We start from the raw sequence: 24,607 nt of genomic DNA on the forward strand, positions 1-24,607 counted from the left end.
CCAATGTCCAGGCACCCCACTTCCTCACTTCTTGAAGGGGTGCGCTGGGGTAAAAGCCGGGAGGCCCTTGGAGGCCAAACGGAGACCGCGCAATTATCCACGGGAACTTGTGGTAAAATGATCATGTGGCCATTTTACAGTATCACGAGCTATGTGCAAAAACGAACATTTCTGCATGTTGAATTATAACTGCAAGGCTTGAAATCATAAAGCGCGGTTTCCAAAATATGAAAAAAGAAGGTGAATTTTTTTTTTTTTTTTGCGTATACTCTCCATAGTAATTTTTAAAGAAGAAATTTTTTTTTTCAAATCCCAGTAGACTTTTCTTTCCTTTTTTTTTTTTTTTTTTTGGCCATGGCCAGAAATAGGGTTGAATTTAAAATTTTGTGGTTTTAAAGAAGGCTTAAGGGGTGAATTAGTGCGATGTAGAGAGAAGCTAACCGCCTAGTTCTCCGGCAGTCTAACCACAGACCACCCCCTTTCCCCCAGCCTTAGGGGAGGGAGTCTTTAATACTGGTCTGTGTAAACTGATGCCCAGGCGGAATGAGCTCGAAGAAGCGCCGCGCGCACCAGTTAAAGCGAAGCCAGGAGCCGCCCCAAAGGGCAGCTCCCTACACAAAAAAGTTGCTTCAGTCGACCCACCGACCTGGGCGGCCTCGATGGCCCTGCTGGCGCGAGTCCTGAAAGCCCGTGGGAGCCCGGCGCCCGGGCGCTGGGGGCTCCTGGACGCCGGGGCCCCGCGGCGGTGGCGGCCCGAGGGCGCTCGGCTGTCGGCGGGGGCGCGGGCCGAGGACAAAGGAGCGGGCCGGCGGGGGGCGCCGCGGGCCGGGGGCCGGACCGAGGGGCCCAGGAGCCTCGCCGTTATGCCGGGCCCCCACCCCCTCGCCAACCTGGTGGAGTTCTTCTGGAAGGACGGCTTCGGCCGCATCCACGAGATCCAGGTAGCGGCGCGGGGGGGGGTGGGGGGGTGGGGGCGCCCAGGAGGACGCCCGGGAGGAGGCGCCCAGGAGGGACTTCGGGGAGGGGGCGCCGGGCCAGGCCCGGAAAGGGACGCCGAGGAGGGGCGCACGAGAGGGACTCCAGAAAGGGATCACCGGGCAGGGGCGCCAGGCAGGAGGGGAGCTCAGGGAGGGGGCGCCGGGCAAGGGAGCCAGGGAAGAGGCGCCCAAGAGGGGGGCTCAGGGAGGGGGCGCCGGGCAGGGGAGCCAGGGAGGAGGAGCCCAAGAGGGGGGCTCAGGGAGGGGACGCCGGGCAGGGGCGCCAGGAAGGAGGCGCCCCGGAGGGGTCTCACCGGGTGGGGCACAGGGCAGGGGCGCCAGGAAGGAGGCGCCCAGGAGGGGAGCTCAGGGAGGAGGCATCGGGCAGGGGCACCGGGCAGGGGCGCCGGGCAGGAGGCACCCAGGAGGGGAGCTCAGGGAAGGGTCACCAGGCAGGGGCACCGGGCAGGGGACTCAGGGCAGGAGGCACCCAGGAGGGGGGCTCAGACAGGGACGCCGGGGAGGGCGCTCTGGGGAGGAGGCACAAGGCCCAGCGGGGAAAGGGATGCCAAGGAGTGGCGCCCAGGAGGGACCCCAAGGAGGGTGTACCGGGCAGCGCATGCTGGGGAGGGACGCCGAGCAAGTGGCGCCAAGAAAGAGGCCTCAAGGAGGGCGAGGGCGAGGTCCCCGGACCGGGCGCGCGGGGGGAGGGCTTTGGGGAGGGAGCCCGGGGAGGGGTGCCGGGGAGCGGTCCCCAGGTAGGAGGCACCGGCGGGCGGAGGCGCGAGCGGGAGCGGGACTTGGTGCGCCCAGCAGAGGGGGTCGCGGTCCAGCCCCGGGAGCGGGAGCGCAGAGAGCGGCTCGGAGCTCTCCAGGGCACCGTGTCTAACAGACCGAGGTCATGTGGCGTCCGTTTCTAGGCCTTTTGGGTTGTGTTTTATAAATGGAAAACAAGCACCTCCCACCCTCCAAAACCTGAGGTTCAGAGGCAGGTAGCTTAGGCTCTTAAATGATGGGGTCACCACACGAATGTCAATGAACCTGGGCAGGCTGCCAGGACTGGGGCAGGGACCTAGTCGTTCCAACTACGGGGGGGAGTGTTGGGACCGGCCCAGAGTGCAGTTTCCCATCTTGACCCGAGTTTTGCCTTTCCTCTCCCCACCGCAATTTGCAATCTGTCTTCCATTGCAAGGTGATCCTCCCCATCAAGGGTCGTCGGATCCCCTTTCCTCTCACTGACTGTGGCAGCTGCTTCTTCCACTTGACTTCATTTTTTCAGGGCTCGCACCCCAGGGCACACTTACTTCTGGGCTCTGGGCCTTCTGACTTCTCCCAAGACCCCTTCCCCATTCCCATCCCCCCCCCATTTGCTTTTGTTCAAAGCTTATTCTCCTCCTTTTGTAACCACCCACCCCGGGTGTGGTCAAGGTCATTCCCTCAAACAATAAACATACCTGATGGTGCAGAGGCCCTGATTGGGTTGGAGAAGCAGAAACTTCATTAGGAGAAAAAACAGTAGAACTCCGGAGCAAGTTAAAAAAAAGTTTTTTAATGTTTATTTATTTTTGAGAGACAGAGAGAGAGAGAGCAGGGGAGGGGCAGAGAGAGAGAGAGGGAGAGAGAATTCCAAGCAGGCTCCATGCTGTCAGCACAGAGCTAGATTCAGGGCTTGATCGCACAAACCATGATATCATGACCTGAGCTGAAATCAAGAGTCAGAGGCTTAACCAACTAAGCCACCCAGGTGCCCCAGGGACAAGTTTAATTTGGCCGAAATTCCTGCCCCTTCTCTCCATCCCCTACACAGTTTTTCCTGGACATGCTTCTTAGAGGTGAAAAATGATTTTCTTTTCCATGTGGAATCTGTACATAAGATATCAGGATGATACTTTTAAAATGGGATTTGCAATGTTTTGTTATTTACTGTGGACAAGTCAATACGGCTTGATTTTTTTTGTTTTTGTTTATCTACTTCTATCTACCTCTGCTTCTATCTGATTTTATCCTCACAGTCTAAGCACCCCCCTCCCCTGTTGGTTCCCCCCCCCACTCCCCCTTCCCCCCACAGGGTTCTTTGAGAAGCAGACCACTGTTAAAACCTACATCTCTGGGAGGAGCCACCTAGAAGGCCACCTCTCCACAACCAGAAAGTGTCTCAGTTCAGATGGGTATTTTCCCTGCATCTGCCATGCTTCTGGCCATCACCCTAAACCCTGCCCTTCTGCCTGAGGCTCAGATGATGCCTTTCACCATGGTCCGTCATGAGTGGTGGTGCACACCTGTCAGAGGACAGTCGTAGAACTGACTCATCTGTGCTTTCTTGCAACATGGTAGATGGGCCCCAAGGGTTTCCAGCTTGGTTGTCCTTCTGGGCTCTCCTTTTCCTTTATTTCCAAATAGTGCTCATTTGCAAGAGCACGAATCCCCTTGTGACTCCTCTGAGGACCCCACAGGAGTGCTTTATGGCCTTGGGTTTCCCCACTTGAGGTGTGCTCAGGTTGTTCCAGACTGAATAAGGTTCTAGGAAAGCCCTCTGCCCTGCTCTCCAGGCTCCTGAGGCACTTGTAGGAGGAAGAGGGTTATTCTGTTACCATACCTCCAGCTTACTGTACTCGACTTGTGATCACAGAGAGTTCTATCAAGGCTTATACATTTTTTTTTTTTAGGTTTGTTTATTTTTGAGACAGAGAGAGACAGAGCATGAATGGGGGAGGGTCAGAGAGAAGGAGACACAGAATCTGAAACAGGCTCCAGGCTCCGAGCTGTCAGCACAGAGCCTGACGCGGGGCTCGAACTCACAAACCATGAGATCATGACCTGAGCCGAAGTCGGCCGCCTAACCAACTGAGCCACCCAGGCGCCCCAATCAAGTCTTTCATGTACAGGTGGAAAAGGCCCAAAGTGTTGGCGGAGTCACTTGCCTGAGGTCACATAGCTAGTTAGTGGCAGAGCATACACCCTGACCCATGTCACCAGCAGCCATTTCAGATGGGACAGAACAGGAGGGCCCTGTGTTCTCATGCTAGCCCTCCACAAGCACCTGTGGAGTCTTGGCTAATAACTTATTCTCCCTGAACTCCAGTTGCTTCATCTGCCCAGAAGCCTGACCATCCTCATCCATCTCACAACCTATTGTGAGGTCAGGTGAAATTTGTAAACTGTAATAATAACAAGTAAATACTAATAATGAACATTTCTAGAGCTCTTTTCATGTGCCAGGCACAGTTCCAAGTCCTCTGTGTGAGGCAAGTTCTATTATATGCCTGTTTTGCAGGTGAGGAAACTGAAGTACAGTGGACCTTAACTTCCCAAGGGTGCTCAGCTCGTAAACTGTGAGCTAAGATTCAAATTCCAGAGTCTGTGCTCTTAATGTCTATGCAAATTCTAAGTGCTAGGACTGACTATACTGTTCGGCAGTCCACTAGCAAAAAGTGCCATACATTATCCAGGTCATGCATCTTGTTCTTTCTCCCACCTGGTCAGTTGCTCCCTTGTGCTGATGGTGCCCATTCAGTAGCTGGATTCGCCTGAGAAGTGACCCATTTCCCAGTAGTTGCTATTAACACTCATCTCATCAGCGGCTCCTTTTCAGAGACCCAGAGGAACATCCCAGTTGATTCTTAGTGTCTTTATCTATGGGGGGGGAGAATGTCATCCAGGTTGATAAGGAAGTGAACATCTTCTACCTAAGGAGTAGAAGGAAGAATGGAAAGACAACAGACCCTCTGGCCTGCCATTTCTGAGGCAAAGAGTTGGGGTGATAAGAAATGTTGGCAGATGCCAAAGAGAGACTTAGTCATTTTCCCCATGCTCAGCCTTGGCTATGCCACACTGACCCAGGCTAGAGGGTACTTTCTCTCTCTCTATTTCTCTCTTATTTATTTGTTTAACCCATTTACGTTTATTGTAATTTCTCATTGTTTTTTGGTAACAGCACTATTGAGATGTATAATTTACATACCATGCAATAGTCACCCCAGTCAATCCTAGAACAGGTTCATAACTTTACAAAGAAACCCCATATTGTTTCTTTTAGCTATCACTCTCCAACTCTCCATTCCCCCAGCCTTCAGCAACCACTAATTTACTTTATGTCTCTATAGACTGGCCTATTCTGGACATTTCATATAACTGGAATCATAATATGTGGTCTTTTGCATCTGGGTTCTTTCACTGAGCATCATGTTTTCAAGGTTCATCTATGTTGTGGCGTGTACCAGTACCTCATATCTTTTTATGGACAAATAATATCCCAGTGTAAGCATATACTACATTTTGCTTATCCATCAGTTGAGAAACATTTGGATTGTTTCCACCTTTTTGCTAATTATGAATAATGCTGCTGTGAATATTTGGTATAAGTTTATTTTTGACATATGCTTTCATTTCTTTGGATTTATGTTTAGGAGTGGAATTGCTGGGCCAAGTAGTAACTGTGTATTTAATCATTTGAGGAACTGCCGGAATGTTTCTGAAAGTGGCTGCACTATGTACATTCCTACCAGCAGTGTAAGAGCATTGTGATTTCTCCACATCCTTGCCAGGGCTTGTTGTTACCTGTCTGTTTGAGTATAACCATCCTAGTGGGTGGGAAGTGGTGTCTTATTGTGATTTTGATTTGCATTCCCCTGATGACTAATGATGTTGAGCCTCTTTACATCTGCTCATTCTCCATTTGTATTTCTTCTTTGGAGAAATGTCCATTCAAATAATTGCCCAGTTTTTAATAAGTTCATTGTTTTATTGAGTTGTTTTTTATATATTTTACATACAAATCCCTTATCCTATATGTGCTTTGCAAATATTTTTTCAATTCTGGGGGTTGTCTTTACTTTCTTTGAAACACAAAAGTTTTTAAATTTTGATGAAATCCAGTCATCTGTTTTTTCTTTTGTTGTTTGTGGTTTTGGTGTTGTATCTTAAGACACCATTGCCAAATTCAAGATCCTGAAGATTTACCCCTATCATTTCCTCTAAGAATTTTCTGGTTTTGGTTCTTACATTTAGGGCTTGAACAATTTTGAGGTAATTTTTATGTTTGGCATGAAAGAAGGATATAAATTCATTCTTTGCCTATAGATATCCAGTTGTCCCAGTACCATTTGTTGAAGAAACTATTCTTTTCCTATTTACCTGTTTAATTGTCTTGGCACTGGCATCCTTGTTGAAAATCATTTGACCACAAATGTATGGGTTTCTTTCTTTCTTTTTTCAAGTTCATTTGTTTATTTTGAGAGAGAAAGAGAGAGAGAAAGAGAGCAGAGGAGGGGCAGAGAGAGAAGGAGAGAGAGAATCCCACACAGGCTCTGTGCTGTCAGTGCAAAGCCCAAAGTGGGGCTCAATCCCATTACCATGAGATCATGACCCTGAGCTGAAATCAAGAGTCGGATGCTTAACCAACTGAGTTACCCAAGTGAGCCTGTATGGTTTATTTCTGAACTCTCAATTCTCCTCCAGTGGTTTAGATGTTTATTCTTATGTCAGTACTACACTGTTTTGATTATTGTTGTTTTTGTAGCAAGTTTTGTAATAGGGATCAGGAAACCCTTAAACTTCACTCTTTTTTTTTTCAAGGTCATTTTTGCTATTCTGGGTCCCTTGCATGTCCGTATGAATTTTAAGCTTGTCAATTTCTACAAAGAAGCCAACTGAAATTCTGATAGAGTTTATCTTGAATCTATGGGTCAGTTTGGGGAGTATTGCCATCTTAATAATATTAAATCTTCCAATCCATGAACATGGGATATCTTTCCATTTTTTAGCTCTTCTTTAATTTCTTTCAATGATCTTTTATAGTTTTCAGAGTGTTAGTTTTGCACTCTTTTCTCAAATTTATTTCTAAGCATTTTATTCTTTTTGATGCTATTATTAATGGAATTGTTTTCATAATCTTACTTTTGGATTGTTCATTGCTAGTGTATGGAAATACAACTGACTTTTGTATTTTGATCTTATGTCACGCAAGCTTGCTGAACTTGTTTATTAATTCTGACAGTTTTTTAGTGAATTCTTTAGAATTTTCTGTATGTGAGATCATGTCATCTGTGACTAGAGATAGCTTTACTTCTCTCTTTCTAATCTGGATGACTTTTCTTTCATTTTCGCACTGGAGGCTATTTTTACAGGTTCATTACAGGTTGTCTGCAGAGGGTTCTCCCTCTGCAGAGTAGGGAGGCAGAGCAGCTGAGGGCCTGGAACAGGGGGTTGGCACAGTCTTTTTGGCTCAGGCCATTGAAGGCTCTGCAACTCTCCACCCATAATGACATTTCTCTCTTGTTGTTCCACACAGCTAAGTATTGTTAAAAACATAGCTCTAAAGAATAAGAAAACTTAGTGAATATGATTAATGATGTGAAAGTACATTTATCTCAGGAATATTTAAAGTCACAACTCTGATTCAGCTCTGTATAATGTAGAGCTTTCCTCTGCCCCAGTTTTTTGCTCCCCTAAAACACAGAAATGTTCATGTCAAAGGTATATCATATCTGTGCATTTTTTCCTTTTTTGGTTTCTCCATGGTATTGCAGCAGAAGCACACACGGGAATATGGAAAAATCTTCAAGTCTCACTTTGGTCCTCAGTTTGTAGTATCTATTGCAGACCGAGACATGGTGGCTCAGGTGCTCCGGGCAGAGGGGGCTGCGCCCCAGAGAGCCAACATGGGGTCCTGGCAGGAGTACCGACACTTACGAGGGAGATCCACCGGGCTCATCTCGGCGTGAGTATGTGGCCTGGTCAGGCCATGGGTGGGAGTGGGGAGCCCAGGGAGACCCCTGCCTGGATGCTGGGCTCTGAAAACCAGCCTTAATAAATTGTAGAACTCCCAGTGGAATAGTGTCAAAACAGCCTCCTTGTGTGATTTCCTAAATACTGGTGTGGAGGGCCCTGTCCCTTCTCCTCTGGGAAGAGGTTAGATGGCAGGGACAAGGCTGGGTCACACTAGCTTGGTAAAGGGGGAGAGCTGTTTCTCAAGCAGTGCTCTGAGGCTGTAGGTGTCCATTCAGTGACAACCAAGGGGGGGCGGGTGCTCACAGAGCCTCTCTGTGGGCAGGAGAGGAGGTAGGCAGCTACTCTAGGAGACCCTGGGGAAGGGCCGAGAGCCTTCCTCCGTGGATCACCATGTGATGATGTTCCCAACTCACAACAGGCTTTGATTATTACTTGTAAACAAGCCTCACGGAGACCTCTGTGCCCTCTAAGGAAGAGCTAATCAGCACAGTCTCAGGCAGGGAGGAGAACACAAGCCTCTGTGGATCCCCTGGTCCAAATCCCTTTGGTTTAGAAATTCTATCTGTGGTTCTTTGGTATATATGCCCTTATACATGAACTAGGGAGGAATACAACCATCGGTTTCTCAAATGAGGTAAATAAAAGCTGTGACTGGATGTCACCAGGATCCCTCAACTTCTGCTCTGAGGGAAATAATCAAACACCTCCTCCCTGTGAGTCTGGCCCCAGATGGGGAGTGACCAAATGCTAGAAAAGCTCTCTGCTCTCTGCCCTATCACCTGCGGCTTGCATCGCTGTGGGCCCCGGAGCTCAGTTCAGGGCTCAGCAGTTCATACACATAAACTTTTCTCTCTTTTGCTAATCACAACAGCTTCATGTCTCTTTATTATAATATTATTGCAAGGCTTTTCAAAGGAAATCATATTCCTTTTATAAAGATGATTCCCAGTGGCAATCTTTCCCCTTAAAGTTTGCTTCCCGTTAAAGCTCTGACCAACTGCGAGACTGAAGTTACTCCCCTCCCCCTGCACAGTGTCTTAATTCCATTGGGATCGGCAGATCTGGCTGGCTTTTTTATGGCTGGGGGAGCTCTCAGAGGTTCTCTGAGTTCTTTTCCAGAATGTCAATGGAAGTAAGATTATTTGAAACTCACTTTACTCTTCTAGGGAGGGTGAACAATGGCTCAAGATGAGACGTGTATTGAGACAAAGAATTCTGAAACCTAGAGACGTGGCCATTTTTTCAGGAGAAATCAACCAAGTTATTGCAGATTTAATTAAAAGAATCTACATCCTCAGGAGCCAGGCCGAAGATGGAGAGACTGTGACCAGTATCAATGACCTTTTCTTCAAATATTCAATGGAAGGTGAGGTGAAGTCAGGAGGGAGATGGAAGAACGGACATGTGCCAAACATAGGAGTTCTCATTCACTGGGCATGTCCTGTGTCCCCACAGGCATTGTGCTGAGCCCTGTACCCACACATGTGACCCTCACCTGCTAACTGAGCCCGGTGTACCGCCACTGGTTTGCACGTGGGCAAACTGATAAACCATCTCCATTTTTACTGACAGAAACTTAGTCTCAAATCCGGGTCTTTTTAACTCAAGAATCATGCTCCTAAATTACCGTACATCTTGCTTTAGCACAATTTGTAAAAACCAGTAGAAGTTCGGAGGGCCTCTACTACAGTCACTGTAGCTTTTAAAATTTGTGTGGGACGGGTAGGACATTGCCATGTCCTAAAATCAAAAATCAAATCTCAAAGGTATTCACTGAAAAAGGTATTCACTCAAAGGGATTCACTGAATCCCCTCATTCTCCCTGTCTCCTGACCTGGTGAGGTCACCAGTGTCTTCAAGGGATATTTTATGCACATACAAGGGGATACATGTGAATAGTCTTTTTACCTAAAACGAAACAAAACAGTAGCATACCACTTTATTCTGTACTTTGCTTTTTCCTAAGGAACTTCTGTCAGTTTTCTCCTTTATTTATTTATTTATTTATTTATTTACTCACTTACTTACTTAAAGTTGTTTATTCATTTAGTTTTGAGAGAGAGAGAGAGAGCAAGACAGTGCACAAGCAGGTGAGGGGCAGAGAGAGGGAGACACAGAATAGGAAGCAGGCTCCAGGCTCTGAGCTGTCAGCACAGAGCCTGACGCGGGGCTCAAACGCATGAACTGTGAGATCATGACCTGAGCCGAAGTTAGATGCTTAACCAACTGAGCCACCCAGGCGCCCCTCTCCTTTTTCAAAAGATTTTTTAAAAAATTTATTTGAGAGAGAGAGAGTGCACATGTGTGCACTAGAGAGGGTGGGGGAGAGACGGAGAGGCAGAAGGAGAGTCCTAAGCAGGCTCCGTGCTGTCAATGCAGAGCCTGAAGTGGGGCTTGGTCTCACAAACTGAGATCATGACCTGAGGTGAAATCAAACGTCGATACTTAACTGACTGAGCCACCCAGGTGCCCTGCCCCCCCCCTTTTTTTTTAACGCATGCTTACCTTACTTCAAATTTAATTTTTTTTTTTTAATTTTTTTTTTCAACGTTTATTTATTTTTGGGACAGAGAGAGACAGAGCATGAACGGGGGAGGGGCAGAGAGAGAGGGAGACACAGAATCGGAAACAGGCTCCAGGCTCCGAGCCATCAGCCCAGAGCCCGACGCGGGGCTCGAACTCACGGACCGCGAGATTGTGACCTGGCTGAAGTCGGACGCTTAACCGACTGCGCCACCCAGGCGCCCCTCAAATTTAATTTTTAAGTGAACTTTTTAAAGTTCTAGTAATGCTTGCCAAATCTAGTAACGCAATCAACAGGGTGGAGTTGTAAACACTGGAAAATCCTGATGCATTGAGGCTGTTCCCTCTCTTCCTATGGCTCTCTTGGCCAGGGGCTCCCCCCTCTGTGGCCCAGAGGAGCCACCTTTCAATTCCCCAAGGTTGGGCAAGGGGCTGATAGGTTGGGTGCTTTGGGTCCTGGGTGTAGAACAAACCGTGGGGAGGGGGGTGTGATGAGGTGAAGCCCCGCCAGGTGGAAGGAAGGACCTGCCGGCTGTCAGCACTGAGTGTGCAGCGCCCTGTAACCCGGGAGGTGGTGGAGAAGACGACCGGTGGTGGAACAGAGCCTCCCTTCCGAAGGGCAGCTCCATCGCTTTTGAAAGTGACTTTTGTGGCTAGATATGGCCTGTTGATACTGCAAGTAACCTAGAAGCAGGTTTAAACTCTCTTTCCCGGGCAGGAGTGGCCACCATCCTGTATGAGAGCCGCCTGGGCTGCCTGGAAAACAGCGTCCCGCAGCTGACCGTGGACTACATCGAGGCACTGGGGCTCATGTTCAGCATGTTCAAGACCTCCATGTACGCGGGCGCCATCCCCCGGTGGCTCCGCCCCTTCGTCCCGAAACCCTGGCGGGAATTCTGCAGGTCCTGGGACGGACTCTTCAAATTCAGTAAGTGAAGAATTCAGGGGCACCTGTTGTCCAGCCAGCCGACCTGACTGCCTTTACTCGTGGTGTATCTAACGCTTGTGCAGACAGAGGGGAGCTCCGCGGGGGATGAGCTGACACATGTTGTTATTTGGACCGCTTATTTGGACAGATTTCTTGGATGAAAAAAAGCGTGTGGGTGGCTACTACAAGCAACCTGACCGATTTCTCATTTTTAGATTCTTCTCATTTTGGCAAACTTGCTAGCAGTGATGTAGGCAAGTAAATGTTGCCTAAGGGAGACGATGTCTTTAGTCCAGTAATTCTGTCATTGCTGAAAATGAGTGGGCCTGGGCACACTCATTTGAACATTCTTCTTTGCAGCTGTTTGGAAGAGACAAATTCCTGTTTTCTTACTGGGTGAAACAAACTAAGAAATAATACTTTGTTCCAACTCAACAAAGCAAGATCCGTTTTCCTACATGGCCAAAAATTTCACTAAAAAAGTTTCCTATACTATATGTTGACTAACTTGAATTTAAATACATAAAAAAAAAAAAAAAAGAATTTCCCAAAACAAAAGATTTCCAAAATGTTTATTAGAACAGTGTTTCTAGAACAATACTAACTTTGAAAGAAGTATCCTACGGTGCCTTTTGAAGAGGCCAACGTTCATTTGAATATATGTGTCCTGATGGACTTACTATGCCACTATCTTTTTTATGGTAACATGGCCTTTATAGTCAATCCATTGCCTCTTCTGGAAACATGGTGGGATAAAAAAAAGTGGGGGGGGGAGGATCTGTATTCTTGTTACTCCAATCCTTTTTTGGCTATTTGATGAATAAAGCAAACATTTGCAAATATCTTTTAGATTATTTTCAGAGGAAAAAAAAAGATGCTTAGCTTGTCTTTAACTTTTCATTCATTTATACAGACAGGCCCACTGATGAGGTTCCCAGATTGATGGTAAATTAGCTTTGGAACCTGCCACAGATTAAGTTATTGGGAGGACGAAGAGATTGTTCTCAACCAGAATGTCTTTCAAGAGGAATATTCTTTTCAAACAGGCCAGATCCACGTGGACAATAAGCTGAGGGACATACAGTGCCACATGGACCGAGGGGAGACAGTGAGGGGCGGGCTGCTCTCTTGCCTCTTCCTCAGTCAGGAGCTGACGCTGGAGGAGATCTACGCCAACATGACCGAGATGCTGCTGGCGGGCGTCGACACGGTGAGCGGCTTGGCTTTTCTGTCTTCTCCATTAGCAGAGCGTGGTGAAAGCCGGTGGCCTTTCCCAGTAATCTCATACGCGTTTGTACCAGCTGGATGCCTGCCTCACTGCTGAAAGGCTCCAGGAGAAAACTCTAACGTTTAAATAATATATATGTATTTCAAACGTAAAACCGTAATTCTGCAAAAAAAGGTAATCCCCATTCACTTATCACACACGCAAAGTAACAATTATGTTTTAATGCCTGAAAAATCATTCCTGATTTGCAAACATTGAACCATTCCTTCATGATATCAGAAATGAAGAAGGCACAGACGTTAAAAACCTTATTGTTTATCATTTAAAGTATTGAAGGTCATGGAGAGCTCCACGGTTCATCTCATAAAGCCATGTAACTTTTAAACCAAAACTTACTAAAGAGGACAGAAAGAAGGAAAAGTGTAGGAGCGCCTGGGTGGCTCAGTCGATTGAGCATCTGACTCTTGATTTAGGCTCAGGTCATGACCCCAGGCGTATGGGATCGATCCCCATGTCCAGCTCCGTGCTGAGTGTGGAGCCTGCTTGAGATTCTCTCTCTCTCTCTCTCTCTCTCTCTCTCTCTCTCTCTCTCTCTCTCTCCCTCCCCCCGCCCCCTGCCTGCCCCTCTCCCCTATTTGCACACGTGCGCTTTCTCTCTCTAAAATTTAAAAAAAGAAAGAGAAGTGTAATGAACAGTTTGAGTTATGGACATGTGTGCATATCAGTCTTAAAATCCTAATGAATAGATTTATTGTGGCAGATGCATAATGTACTGTGACCAAGGAAGGGTGGCCGTCAGAGTGAAACAGCACTGCCAAGTGACTGGGTGGGAATTCTGTACCCTCCTGTTAAGTGACAAATGAAGGTGCAGAAAAGTGTGTGTGCTGTGCTCATGTTGGTAAAGCAAACGGTGGCTTGGCACTGGCCCGTCTGTGTGCATGTGGAGGAGGTACGGAGGGTGCACACTGGATTGTTAACATGGGTTACTGGCTGGGAATGGGAACCATGTTTTCTCCAAAATCATTATAATAATGTATAATAGGATACCATTATTCATGTGTGGAAAATGATGCACATGTGGGTATAGTTACAGAGACATTTTTAAATTTGCTAAAAGGAAGTAGTGAAACAGGAATAAGGCACAGACCTCCTGTTTAAAGGGAGCACCCCTCCCCTCCAAGTTGACTTATTTTTATTATAATGGGACATAAACATGTAAAAGCAAAAACATTAGCATACACTCCTTATTCTTATGGATCTTCCACAACATAAAACAAAAACAATTTCAATCAAATACAAACTAACCAATGAAATCAAGGCGATCGATGAAAACTCTAATCAGCTGTGGGAATGTGATGGGTGGTGTGGGTTTCCTTGAATGCGGAAACGATGAGTGAGTGGATGGCCTTGCCTCTAAGCAGTTTTGGGTGCATTGTGCCTCCTGCCGCCTGGTGGTAGCTAAGAGCATCACATGAGGTGGAGCACAGAAAGGAAGGGACGGTCTCACAACTTCATATTCGTTTCCTAACTTATTACTTTACAAAACCTTTAGGGGCACCTGGGTGGCTCAGTCGGTTGAACATCTGACTTCGACTCAGGTCATGATCTCACGGTTTGTGAATTCGAGCCCCGTTCAGGCTCTGTGCTGACAGCTTGGAGCCTGGAGCCTACTTCAAATTCTGTTTTTCCCTCTCTCCCTGCCCCTCTCCAACTTGTGCTCTCTCTCTCAAAAATAAATAAACATTTAAAAACAAACAAACAAACCCTTTATTACAGTGTAATATATGCACCAGAAACTGCATCCACCGAAACGGTACAATTTGATACAGATTGCTGGCAGATACAGGATAAAGCACAATGCAGTCATTCATGAAACCACCACCACAATCAAGATCCTGAACATTCCTACCACCCCTGCAGTTTCCTCACCCTTATTTCAGTCCATCTCTTCCCACACCCCTGCCCCAGGCAACCGCCAATCTGCTCTCTGACACTGAGCATCAGTTTGCACTTTTCTAGAAATTTATAGAAATAGAATCATACATACAGTGTGTATTTTGCACCCAGCTTCCTTCACTCAGCAAAATAACTTCAAAGCAGTTTATTCTTTTTTATTACCAAGGACAGACATCCCTTGCTTTATTGTGCTTCGCAGATAATGTTTTTGTTTGTTTGTTTGTGTGTTTACTAATAGAAGTTTGTGGCCACCCTGCGTTGAGCAAGTCTGGTGGGGCCATTTTTCCAACAGCACCTGCTCACTTTGTGTCTCTGTGTCATATTCTGACAAATCTTGCAACATTTCTAACTTTTTCATTATTGCTATATTTGTTGTAACATAATACATATTATATTTGTTGTAACATACAATATATAAATATATATAATAAAGAATCACTGGTCTGTGATCAGTGATTACGACTTGTTGAAAGCTCAGGTGATGGTTAGCAGTTTTTAGCAATAAAGTATTTTTTTCTTTTTTTAATTTTCTTTTTTTAATTATTATTATTTTTTTAACTTATTTTTTAAAGTTTATATCCAAGTTAGTTAGCTTATAGTGCAACAATGATTTCAGGAGTATATTCCTTACTGCCCCTTACCCATTAGCAATAAAGTATTTTTTAAGGTATGTACATTGGGTTTTTTTAAAGACATAATGCTATTTCATGCTTAATTGATTACAGTATAGTGTAAATATAACTTTTATATGCACCAGGAAACCAAAAAATTCATTTGACTTTCTTTGTTGTGATATTCATTTTATTATGGCGGTCTAGAGCCCAACACTCAATGTCTCCAAGGTGTGCCTGTCATATTCCATTGTCTGGATATACCGCATTTGGTTTTTCCACATAAATGTAATTTTAATAGACATTTCTAAGTGATTCCCTTACCATTTATAAAGAAGAATTTGTACATTATATATATTACAGAAGAGCTTGCCCTCTAAACACATATAATATTTATTACAGGGAAATGATATCAGTATGGCCGGCTTACTTTAAATTTTTTTTAGGCAAAAGAAAGGGCATTTATACTGTGGAATTTCCTTGCTTATAAGAGAGTGAAACACAGTCACATAGATAATAGTGAAAATGTGGTGTAGGTCTTGGAGGATAAAATAGAATTATTCTCAATAACCAGAAATGTAATTCTTCAGTCTGAGTGGTATAAAAAATGACACTGCTTGGGGTGCCTGGGTGGCTCAGTTGGTTAAGTGTCTGACTCTTGATTTCAGCTCAGGTCTTGATCTCAAGGTCGAGAGTTCAAGCTGAGTTTGGCTCCGTGCTGGGTGTGAACGCCTACTTAAAAAAAAAAAAAAGACACTGTCTTGCATAAATGAGTTATTAAATCCTTATAGGTTGCTTTACTTGTTAAGTGCATGGAAACTAGAGCTAATGAGTAATCCTGCCACAGATGAGGCAGCCAGAGCGGGCCTCGCCCAGCTATTGTGGGCTATGGAATGCCAGAAGGTTGAACAGTTCCCCAGGCTGATGGGCAGTCTCAGGCCCTTTCTAGCAAAAGCCAGATGACCCTTGCAAAGAAGCTCACAGGAAGTTCCAGGCACAACTTCCAGACTTGACCAGCATCCCCAAGTCCCCTCAGACTCCACTGAAGAGGAGGCAGATTGCTTTTAAGTGATCCAAAGAAGTTCTAACATAATTTTTCCTCTGGCTTTTTATTGAAAGAGCAATTGAATCACACAATTGATGTGACTTTCCAAAGTATTTTTTTTTTTTCTGGAGTGAATTAGGAAACTCACCTTTGTTTTGGTAAGACCTAACATACTCCGATGGAGTTTTACGAACGTGACTTTTCACATATGCTTATGTTCACATGACTTCATGCCTGATGTTGCCTGCTGCTTAAATCTTTGGTGTTGCTCACTCCTGTGCCTATGTCTGCCGGTTTCTTTATTAGACATCGTTCACATTATCCTGGGCAGTGTATCTCCTTGCGAGGCACCCAGAAGTGCAGCAGACCGTGTATCGGGAGATAGTTAAGAATTTGGGGGAAAGACATGTCCCAACGGCAGCCGATGTCCCCAAAGTCCCATTGGTCAGAGCTCTGCTGAAGGAAACCTTGAGGTAAAAGCCTTGCCAAAACTGTGCCTTTTAAGTCTCTGATTTTTTATCGTGACGACTCATGCTTTTGACTAAAAACCGGGTCCAAAACAAATGTGCCAACATCCTTCAGTGGCCGAAATGTTGAGGAAGGAGCTATTTATGGCTATCTTTGTTCCCTCTCTGCCCTTGTCAGAATAGTAGAAAGGCTATTCTGTTTTACAGTTTGAAATATTAATTTTTCTTCATAAAGCCCTTTGGAGCCCTCTGCTTTAGTGATTTGGTTCACCACGCTCCCCAGTGTGCTCCTGGATCAGTACTCCTAGGTGTCTGTTCCTCTGAACCAGAACAAGACTGATTTATTAGGAAAATATTTTGGGGCTGTTTGGCTAATTACCAGGCCTGCTTACAAAAGACTGTGGTTCTTGTGTGGATATGCTAGTTGGACTGGAGACACCAAACAGCGAGGCTCATTCAGTCCCTGACAGGGCTTCACCGACACTCGGAAAAGCCGGGATGTGAGGGCTCTGGGTGGCCATGGGTGGACTTGGGTGGGAGGTGGTGGGATTAGGTGGCCATGAACCTTCTTCCTCCTTTGAGGTTCAAGGATCCTGAACACAGTGTTCCTCTGTGGAGGAAATGCCTTGACAAAGAGCAGAAGTTATTTACATAGTACCCATTATAATAATTGGATTCTCAGTCTATAGCATGTTGTTTAACCTTGGGGGGGAGAAAAATAACTAGCTGTGTGTTTACTGGTATTTGTCAATTAAAGTTTTACTCAGAGTTTTCTCCGGATTGCCTCTCTAAGACAATCCAAATACGGACGTGCATTTCTCAAAATGTGTTTCCTGGACCCCCAAGTCCTGTGGACTACTCCTTGATAAAGGGGTCCCGGGTGCATGTAAGTTTCAGAATTTCTTCCACACTCTCCCTCCTGGGAACACAATAGTAAGTTCAAGGCTCTGCTTTGTGTTTTGTGCACATTTTTGACTGTGGGACTTTCCTTCGCATCCCTCAGAATACTCGCTGGCCACAGCTAAGGAGCCACAAAGGTCCTTGCGAGATTTTTTAGTTGAAACCAGACCATGTGTTACGTTGTAGAAAACGAAAATGGCAAAATAGCCAGACTTTTCGAAAACTTAGCACAATATTTTAAAAGTGGCTGTTCCATTCCTGCTTCCACTGGTTCTTTTCCAGGCTGTTTCCAGTGCTTCCAGGGAATGGCCGAGTCACCCAGGAAGACCTGGTTGTTGGCGGGTACCTGATTCCCAAAGGCGTAAGTTTGGCTGCCAGGGTGTGGGCACTTGGGCTCTGCCGTGTGGCTGAATGGGAAATGTGCTGGTATGTTGACAAAGCCCTTGCGCCTGAGCAAATATCAGTAGGTTCCTTTCCTTCTGCACGTATTGCACGATGAAGACGGGGCTTCGGAAGCGAGGAGCAGAAGCAAAGCCAGAGATTTTTGTAGCTCGCAGGCTTCTCCCTCCCTCCCTGAGAGGCCTGTGGACACAGCAGTTGTGGGGGTTGGAGGGTTGGGGGGGGTTTGAAGGACCTGAATCTCCTGCTCAGCTCCTGAGGGAGGATTGCCATCCTGGGGGCCCTCCTCCTGGCCAGAAGTGCCTCTGGAGGGACTGTCCACCTGGGGCTCTTGCCTCTGCTCTGCCTTCACGCCATCCTGTTCTTTATTCCTTTTCGGTTGCAAATGGTGTCTTCAGACCCAGCTGGCCCTCTGCCACTATGCCACTTCCTACGAGGATGAGAACTTCCCTCGGGCCAAGGAGTTCCGGCCGGAGCGCTGGCTGAGGAAAGGAAGCCTGGACAGAGTGGACAACTTTGGGTCCATCCCCTTCGGGTTCGGGGTTCGGAGCTGCATCGGGCGGAGAATTGCAGAACTGGAGATCCACCTCGTCGTGATCCAGGTAGGTGTGTGGGTCCAGACGTTGGCCTTCCGCCTTGGCCTGGTTTACGGGGCTCTGTTGGACCAAGGCTTGGGTGGGAGAGGAGATGTGATTTGGAAAACTCAAAAGCAAGAGCTTCATGTTAAGTCCCTTTTATATTTTAAAATGCCACCCCCCACAGTAGCCACCTTCCTTAGTCCCCTGACCACCTGCTGAGCCTCTTGCCTCCTTGGACTTGTAGGGCAGCAGTTCAGGCCCTTGGAGGCCTGAAGGACCCGGGTGTGTACATGTGGGTGTTGTAGGGTGTATAGGGGCCTGAGAGCTCAACTCTTGTCACACTAGGAGCTCTGGGCACATGTGAATGGGAAGGTGTCAAATCAGTGGTCCTCAAATGTTATGGAGAGAAAAGGAACTAGGGGGCTCCTTAAAATGTAGGTTCCAGGACCCCACCGCAGAGAGAGTAATTTGGTGGGTCTGGGATGGGCCTGCTGGGCGATTCGGACTCCAGTGACCACTGGGCTGCACTCTAAGAGATGTGTGAACCAGCCACTCACACAGCGCAGTGGTTCTCACACTTGTTTAGGCTGCCAAACATCAGGAAGGCTTTGTTCTTGTTGGAGAATACCTTACATTTAATCTCTTAATACTAAAATAGATGCTTTTTGGCCTATACTATACTAAGTAATGTCTGAAGGAAATTTCATAAAAGAAAAGACTTTGATAGAGAAAATTAAACCTAGGTTTAATTAGGTTGTCTTGCAAATTTAGGAAGACTGTGATGAGCCTAGCTTAGCCATGGAAGGCCTTGGCCCAAGTTTTGGGAGCTATTGTCATTGACGTTGCATTGGAAGAACATGGAGATTACCTCATGACCCAAGCTCCCCATTTTACTGATGACGAAACTGAGGCTCAGAGAGTTGGAGCCACTTGGCACAGTCAGAGAATGACAGGTGCATGGCACGACCCAGGCGTCTTGACTCCTTCCTGCATCCCCTGCCCCCCCATATCATAGAGGGGCTTTCCTGAAGCCTCACAGAGTTTAGAGCAGAGCGCTGAGGGGTTGGGACCTTGATGACAGTGAGAGAGAGGGCGTAAGGCACCATGGAAGCCTTGTCAGCCTGGGAGGGGTGGAGAGGGATTCTGGATGGTGGGTGCTTGGGGCTCTCTGAGAGCTGGAGAAGTTGAGGGGCTACTGCCCAGTGGGAGAGGACGTACAGGGAAGTGTGGGGGGAAGGCACCTCTCTGGAGTTGGGTGGCTCAGGTCAGGGAAGCTTGGTGGCCGGTGTGTGTAAAGGGCCATTCCCACCTCTGTCAGGATGTGTTGGCTGCTGGCAAGGTTCAGGGGTGTCACCAGAGCAGCCATCCTGGGGACCGTGGGACGCTGGCCCATCCAGTTGTGTCGGAGGTGAGAGGCAGCTCAGTGAGGTGTTGATTCCAGGGCGAGTAGGGCCCAGTTCAGCTGTTTTCTGTTTCTGACACTCTGGGCAGCCTTCTCAGCCACGCCGAGCCCATTTCCTTATTCACAAAATGGGCCAAATGCCTACTTCTTGGTTGTGTGGGGACTAAGCAGTGTCCATACGCGATCTGTGCCGACAGGCCGGGAGCTGCTGTTGTCTCTGCTGTGCTCTGAGTGTCTGCCTTCGGCTTTTCAGGAAGGTCTTAGGTTCCATAAAACTCTGCTGTACATTGTGTGGCCACGTCCCGGACAGGCTGAGGCCATTTCCTACCAAGGGTCATTCAGGCAGGCGTGGAGCTCACTGCTTCCCCTGCTCTGGCTGCCCGAAGGACCAGAGGCCACTGCGAGAGCAAGAGAGGCCAGCCTTGCCCGATGCTCCTGTTGGCAGAGGGTCAGAAACAGGGTGTTTGGTGGCAGTGATGGGGTTTTGTTTGGTGCTATTAACATACAAATGGATCTGCTTCATTTTTTTTTTTTTTTTTTTTTTTTTTTTTTGCAAGAGAGAGACATAGTGCAAGCAGGGTAGTGGCAGAGAGAGAGGGAGGCACAGAATCCGAAGCAGGCTCCAGGCTCTGAGCTGTTAGCACGGAGCCTGCCTGACATGGGGCTCGAACTCACGGACTGTGAGATCATGACCTGAGCCGAAGTTGGACGCCTAACCAACTGAGCCCCCCAGGTGCCCCATCAGAGTTCTCATTTCTACTTGTGCGAATACAGAAAGGGAACATCGCTATTTGTAATTGTCAGGGAAAAAAAAAAGAGAGAGAAGGCACACGTAAACTGTGTTAGCAATGCAGAGGAGACAGCAAAAAATGCAGTTGTCGATTAAAATTTATTTATTTATTTATTTTGAGAAAGAAAGGGAGGGAGAGAGTGAGTACAGGAGGGGCAGAGAGAGAGGGAGAGACAGAGAATCCCCAGCAGGCTCCACACTGTCAGCACATAGCCCAATGCAGGGCTTGAATTCACGAACCATGAGATTGTGACCTGAGCCGAAGTCAGATGCTTAACCTTCTGAGCCACACAGGTGCCCATGTGTGTTCTGACACAGGTCTTTAGAGCAAGTTGCTGTGTTCCTGAGCCCACTGGTGGCCTGGAACGTCAGGCCACAGCCGCTTGGTCGGGGAGGTTATTGCTTTAGGCTGACGCATACTTTGGTGCTTTTTAAAACTCGTTCTGGAGGTTGTCTCTAGTTTTATCCTGAGTGGTAAGGCTGGTTCTCCTTCTGGACCGTAGAAATGAGAAATGGGATCAAAGGTACAGATCAAGAATATTTAATATTTTTTTTAGCGTTTATTTACTCTTGAGAGAGAGAGAGAGACAGACTGTGCAGGCTCCAGGCTCTGAGCTGTCAGCACAGAGCCCGACATGGGGCTCGAACTCACGAACCATGAGATCATGATCTGAGCTAAAGTCAGAGGCTTAACTGACTGAGCCACCCAGGCGCCCTCAGATCAAGAATATTTAAATTAAGGAGAAATTAAGGACATTTATCACTGAAGCCTGTTGGAATGATTCACCTGCCCCCCACCCCCCGGGGGTGTGCTCCCCTGGGTCTGTATCACCTCAGATCCCCAGCCGGAGGGAAACCTGGGATTTCACTTTATCTCTCTGTCCTCCTTGCTCCTTTGATTTGTTCTTTCCCTCCACCTAAAGAGGAAGCAGAGGAGTTGGAGCTTTGAGATGGCTGAGAAAGCCTAAGTCATTTGAACATCGTGTCTGCATACCTTTGTCATGTGAGCTTCACGGTTGCTCAGTGGACAGACCAGGCTCCTGTGCAGGACCTGGTGCTGCTTTCAGAAGCATGGCATCTCCCTTGCTCCGTCCTGATGGGGATTGGCGTCCTGCCTACTTCCTGGGCTCCCTGCAGCCTGCGGCCATCACGGGCAGGTGAGGGGCCCTCATTTGGAGCACTGCGAGTCCTGTACTATCCCAATTTTGAATCCCCCTTCTCTCTTTCTCTTCTTAGTTGCTTCAGCATTTTGAGATCAAGACATCTTCTTGGACTAAAGCAGTTCCTGCCAAAACCCATGGGCTTCTGACGCCAGGGGGGCCCATCCACGTGCGTTTTGTTAACAGAAAGTGATCCTGGATTTTTAAACCCAGCCAGCCGCCTGCCACAAACCAGTGTCAACTGATGATGGTGGAGGAAGGAAATCGTCACTTTCAGAGGCTGTCTTGCTGATAAGCTGGCCTCCCTCCATGTTTTGCAAGACTCCTAAATCTTTAGGCAAAGTAACGTGAAAAGATTATTTGGCTTTTGCAAACCAGAGCTGCCTTTTCTTTGGGGAAATGGCTGTTTAAAAACCAGTGGCACTGAATTCTCACGTCTCCTATGTGGTCTTACTTGATATTCAGTTAGGCGTAGTCTCCTCTGCATTTCTGCAAGGAAATGTTGGCTTGCTTATAAATTCAGTGCTTGAATATATGTTCTGTAATGCTGCACCAGGACCCTGTCAGGAGGCAAGCTCAACTGACTGTTTCTAATCTGACGAGGAAACGTGTCTCTGTAAGACCACAATTATGGGAAGAAAGCTCCAGGGTCAACATTTTATCCTGAGCAGGGCTCAAAGTTAAAAGAACCATATTATTACTTTTCTCTCCAAACTAGTGCTTCCTTTTCCAGTGACGGCTCCTAAAGAAGTTGAATGTTAGTTTTTGTTTAAAAGAAATAATCAATAAAATAGAGAACTCCTGGTGAAACCAAGAATAATTGGGTTTTCTAACCGAGTGTAAACACTGAGCAGATGTATAAGAAAGAAAACCTGACAGGGTGGAATGTCATAGTCTCGGCTGAGAAAAATGAATTACAGAAGCATCGTGCAAAACAGCGTAACTTTAGTACATTTTTATTGCGAGGAAAAATAAACATGTAAATGGACATGCTGTAGATAAAATAATATTTTTATCTTCATGGTGTTAGTTTAAAGATCTGGACTGGAAACGTGATCCAGCGGCTGGTGCTTATGTAAGGCTCCAAGTGGATGCCTTGGGCCTCGGCACTCTTCGCTCGTGCCAAGTTCTGCTGCCTCTCCTGCTACTTGCTGGTCACTAATAAGAAAAAAACACCATTTGATAACATTCTCTCTGCATGGTCGTGCTTGAAACTGCTTGTTCTCAATCCCATAAATCTTTGCCCATAACGCTTCCCCCAAATCACTTCCCTACGAATACATACCGTACGTCTCCCCTGCCTTTAGTTAGTCGGGCTGCAAAATAACCCTCCAGTAAAGTAGAAATCATATTCATTTCACATACTGTTTTTGTTAAAGTATGTAACAATATTAAATCTGTGTGAGAAGACAGAATAACTGTAGTATGAGAGCTGTAAAAATATGTACAGTTAAATATGAAATGATGTCCTAATAACTGACAAAATGTTGGATTACTTTGAGGTATGTAAGCTTTTATAAACCAGCTATGATTCTATTCTGTTTGTGACTGAAATTAAAAAGAATTGAGACTAAGCAACCTGAAGGGACCTCTTATTCTACAAGGCACCCCCCTCCCCTCTTCCCCCACACCCCGCCCCGTGAACTCTGGCCCTGCCTGGCAATCGGCACACGCTGAAGAGCTGAAGTGCAGGTCAGGTGGATAACCGCTGCTCAGCTCTCCGTCTCATGAACAGAGGGACAGACAGACCTTAGGAGCCTCCTGAGGTGACGCAACAGGAAGCAGATGGCAGGGACTATCAAGTGTTCTTACCAAAGAAATGGAAATTGTATTGGGGAAGCCTGTAGGTTTACTACCAGCTCATAGGAAACACAGAGGAACAAGTTCAAACTCCACGACAGTTACCATATGGTTTCACTCATAAGTGGAATCTAAAAACAGAACCCAAATGAGTAAACAGACCAAAAGCAGAATTGGACCTAGAAATACAGAGAACAAACTGGTGGTTGCCACAGGGAAGGGGTGGGGGAGGGGCAAACAATGGGTGAGGGGGTGTGGGAGGTCCAGGCTTCCCATCATGGCATGAATAAGTCACGGGGACAGAGGGCACAGCCTAGGGGATATAGTCTGGTCCTGTGATAGTGTATGCTGGCAGACGGTAGCTATGCTTGTGGGGAGCACAGTATAATGTATCAACTTGTTCAGTCACTGTGTGGTGCACCGGAAACTAAGGTAACATTGTGTGTCCACTAGACTCAAATAAAAAAAATGGTTTTGAAATGAAAAAAAAAATAAAGTGGCCCTTAAATGGAAAAATTAATAAATAAAATACACAACAACTTAAAGAAACAAAAACAACCCCCTGAAAAAACAACTCCAAGCAGATGCAGTCAGTAGAATCCAGAATATAGTGAGGTCTACGACCAATAAGTCCATTTTTTTCAGCAAATAAGTGACAAGGAAAAAGAAAAAGAGGAAGGGGCCTGTTGTAGATTCCGAGAGATTTAAGCAACCTATTGACCACACGTGATGCCGGATTTGGTTTGGATCCAGATTCGAGTAAACCGCTGTACAGAAACATTTAAGAGACAATTAGGGAAATTTGAACACTGTATTTGATGATATTAAGGAATTACTGGGGTGTTGTGGTGTGATAGTGGTAGTTCTTACGTTAAAACGAGGGAGAGAGATACCAATGGTATCTCATTTATGGATGAGCTGCTGTGATGTCTTGGGTTTGCGGTAAAACAGCACCGTTGTGGAGGGCCGGTGATGTGGGGGCAGGGGTGGAGGGTGCGGGGAGGGTGAGGTGAACCAAGTCTGGCCCAGTGTCGATAACTGTTGGAGCCGGTGAAGGTGGGTGAAGGATTGGTGACACTATTCCCTCCGCTTTGTGTATGTGTGTGAGCATTTC

At 46.7% G+C, this 24,607-nt stretch overlaps 1 protein-coding gene across 1 annotated transcript; it reads left to right on the forward strand.

The window, feature by feature from the left end:
• The first annotated feature begins 375 nt into the window (after positions 1–375).
• LOC115520587 (cytochrome P450 27C1) lies at positions 376–23,263 on the forward strand. The gene is made up of 9 exons (XM_030325076.1): positions 376–941; positions 7,505–7,695; positions 8,873–9,072; positions 10,948–11,157; positions 12,204–12,367; positions 16,304–16,470; positions 17,647–17,725; positions 18,162–18,365; positions 21,770–23,263. Exons 1-9 carry the CDS (start codon positions 531–533, stop codon positions 21,884–21,886), a joined length of 1,743 nt encoding a protein of 580 aa, XP_030180936.1. The 5' UTR covers positions 376–530; the 3' UTR covers positions 21,887–23,263.
• Positions 23,264–24,607: the final 1,344 nt, after the last annotated feature.

This window comes from Lynx canadensis, chromosome C1, assembly GCF_007474595.2.
Source record: "Lynx canadensis isolate LIC74 chromosome C1, mLynCan4.pri.v2, whole genome shotgun sequence".
Lineage (NCBI taxonomy): Eukaryota > Metazoa > Chordata > Mammalia > Carnivora > Felidae > Lynx > Lynx canadensis.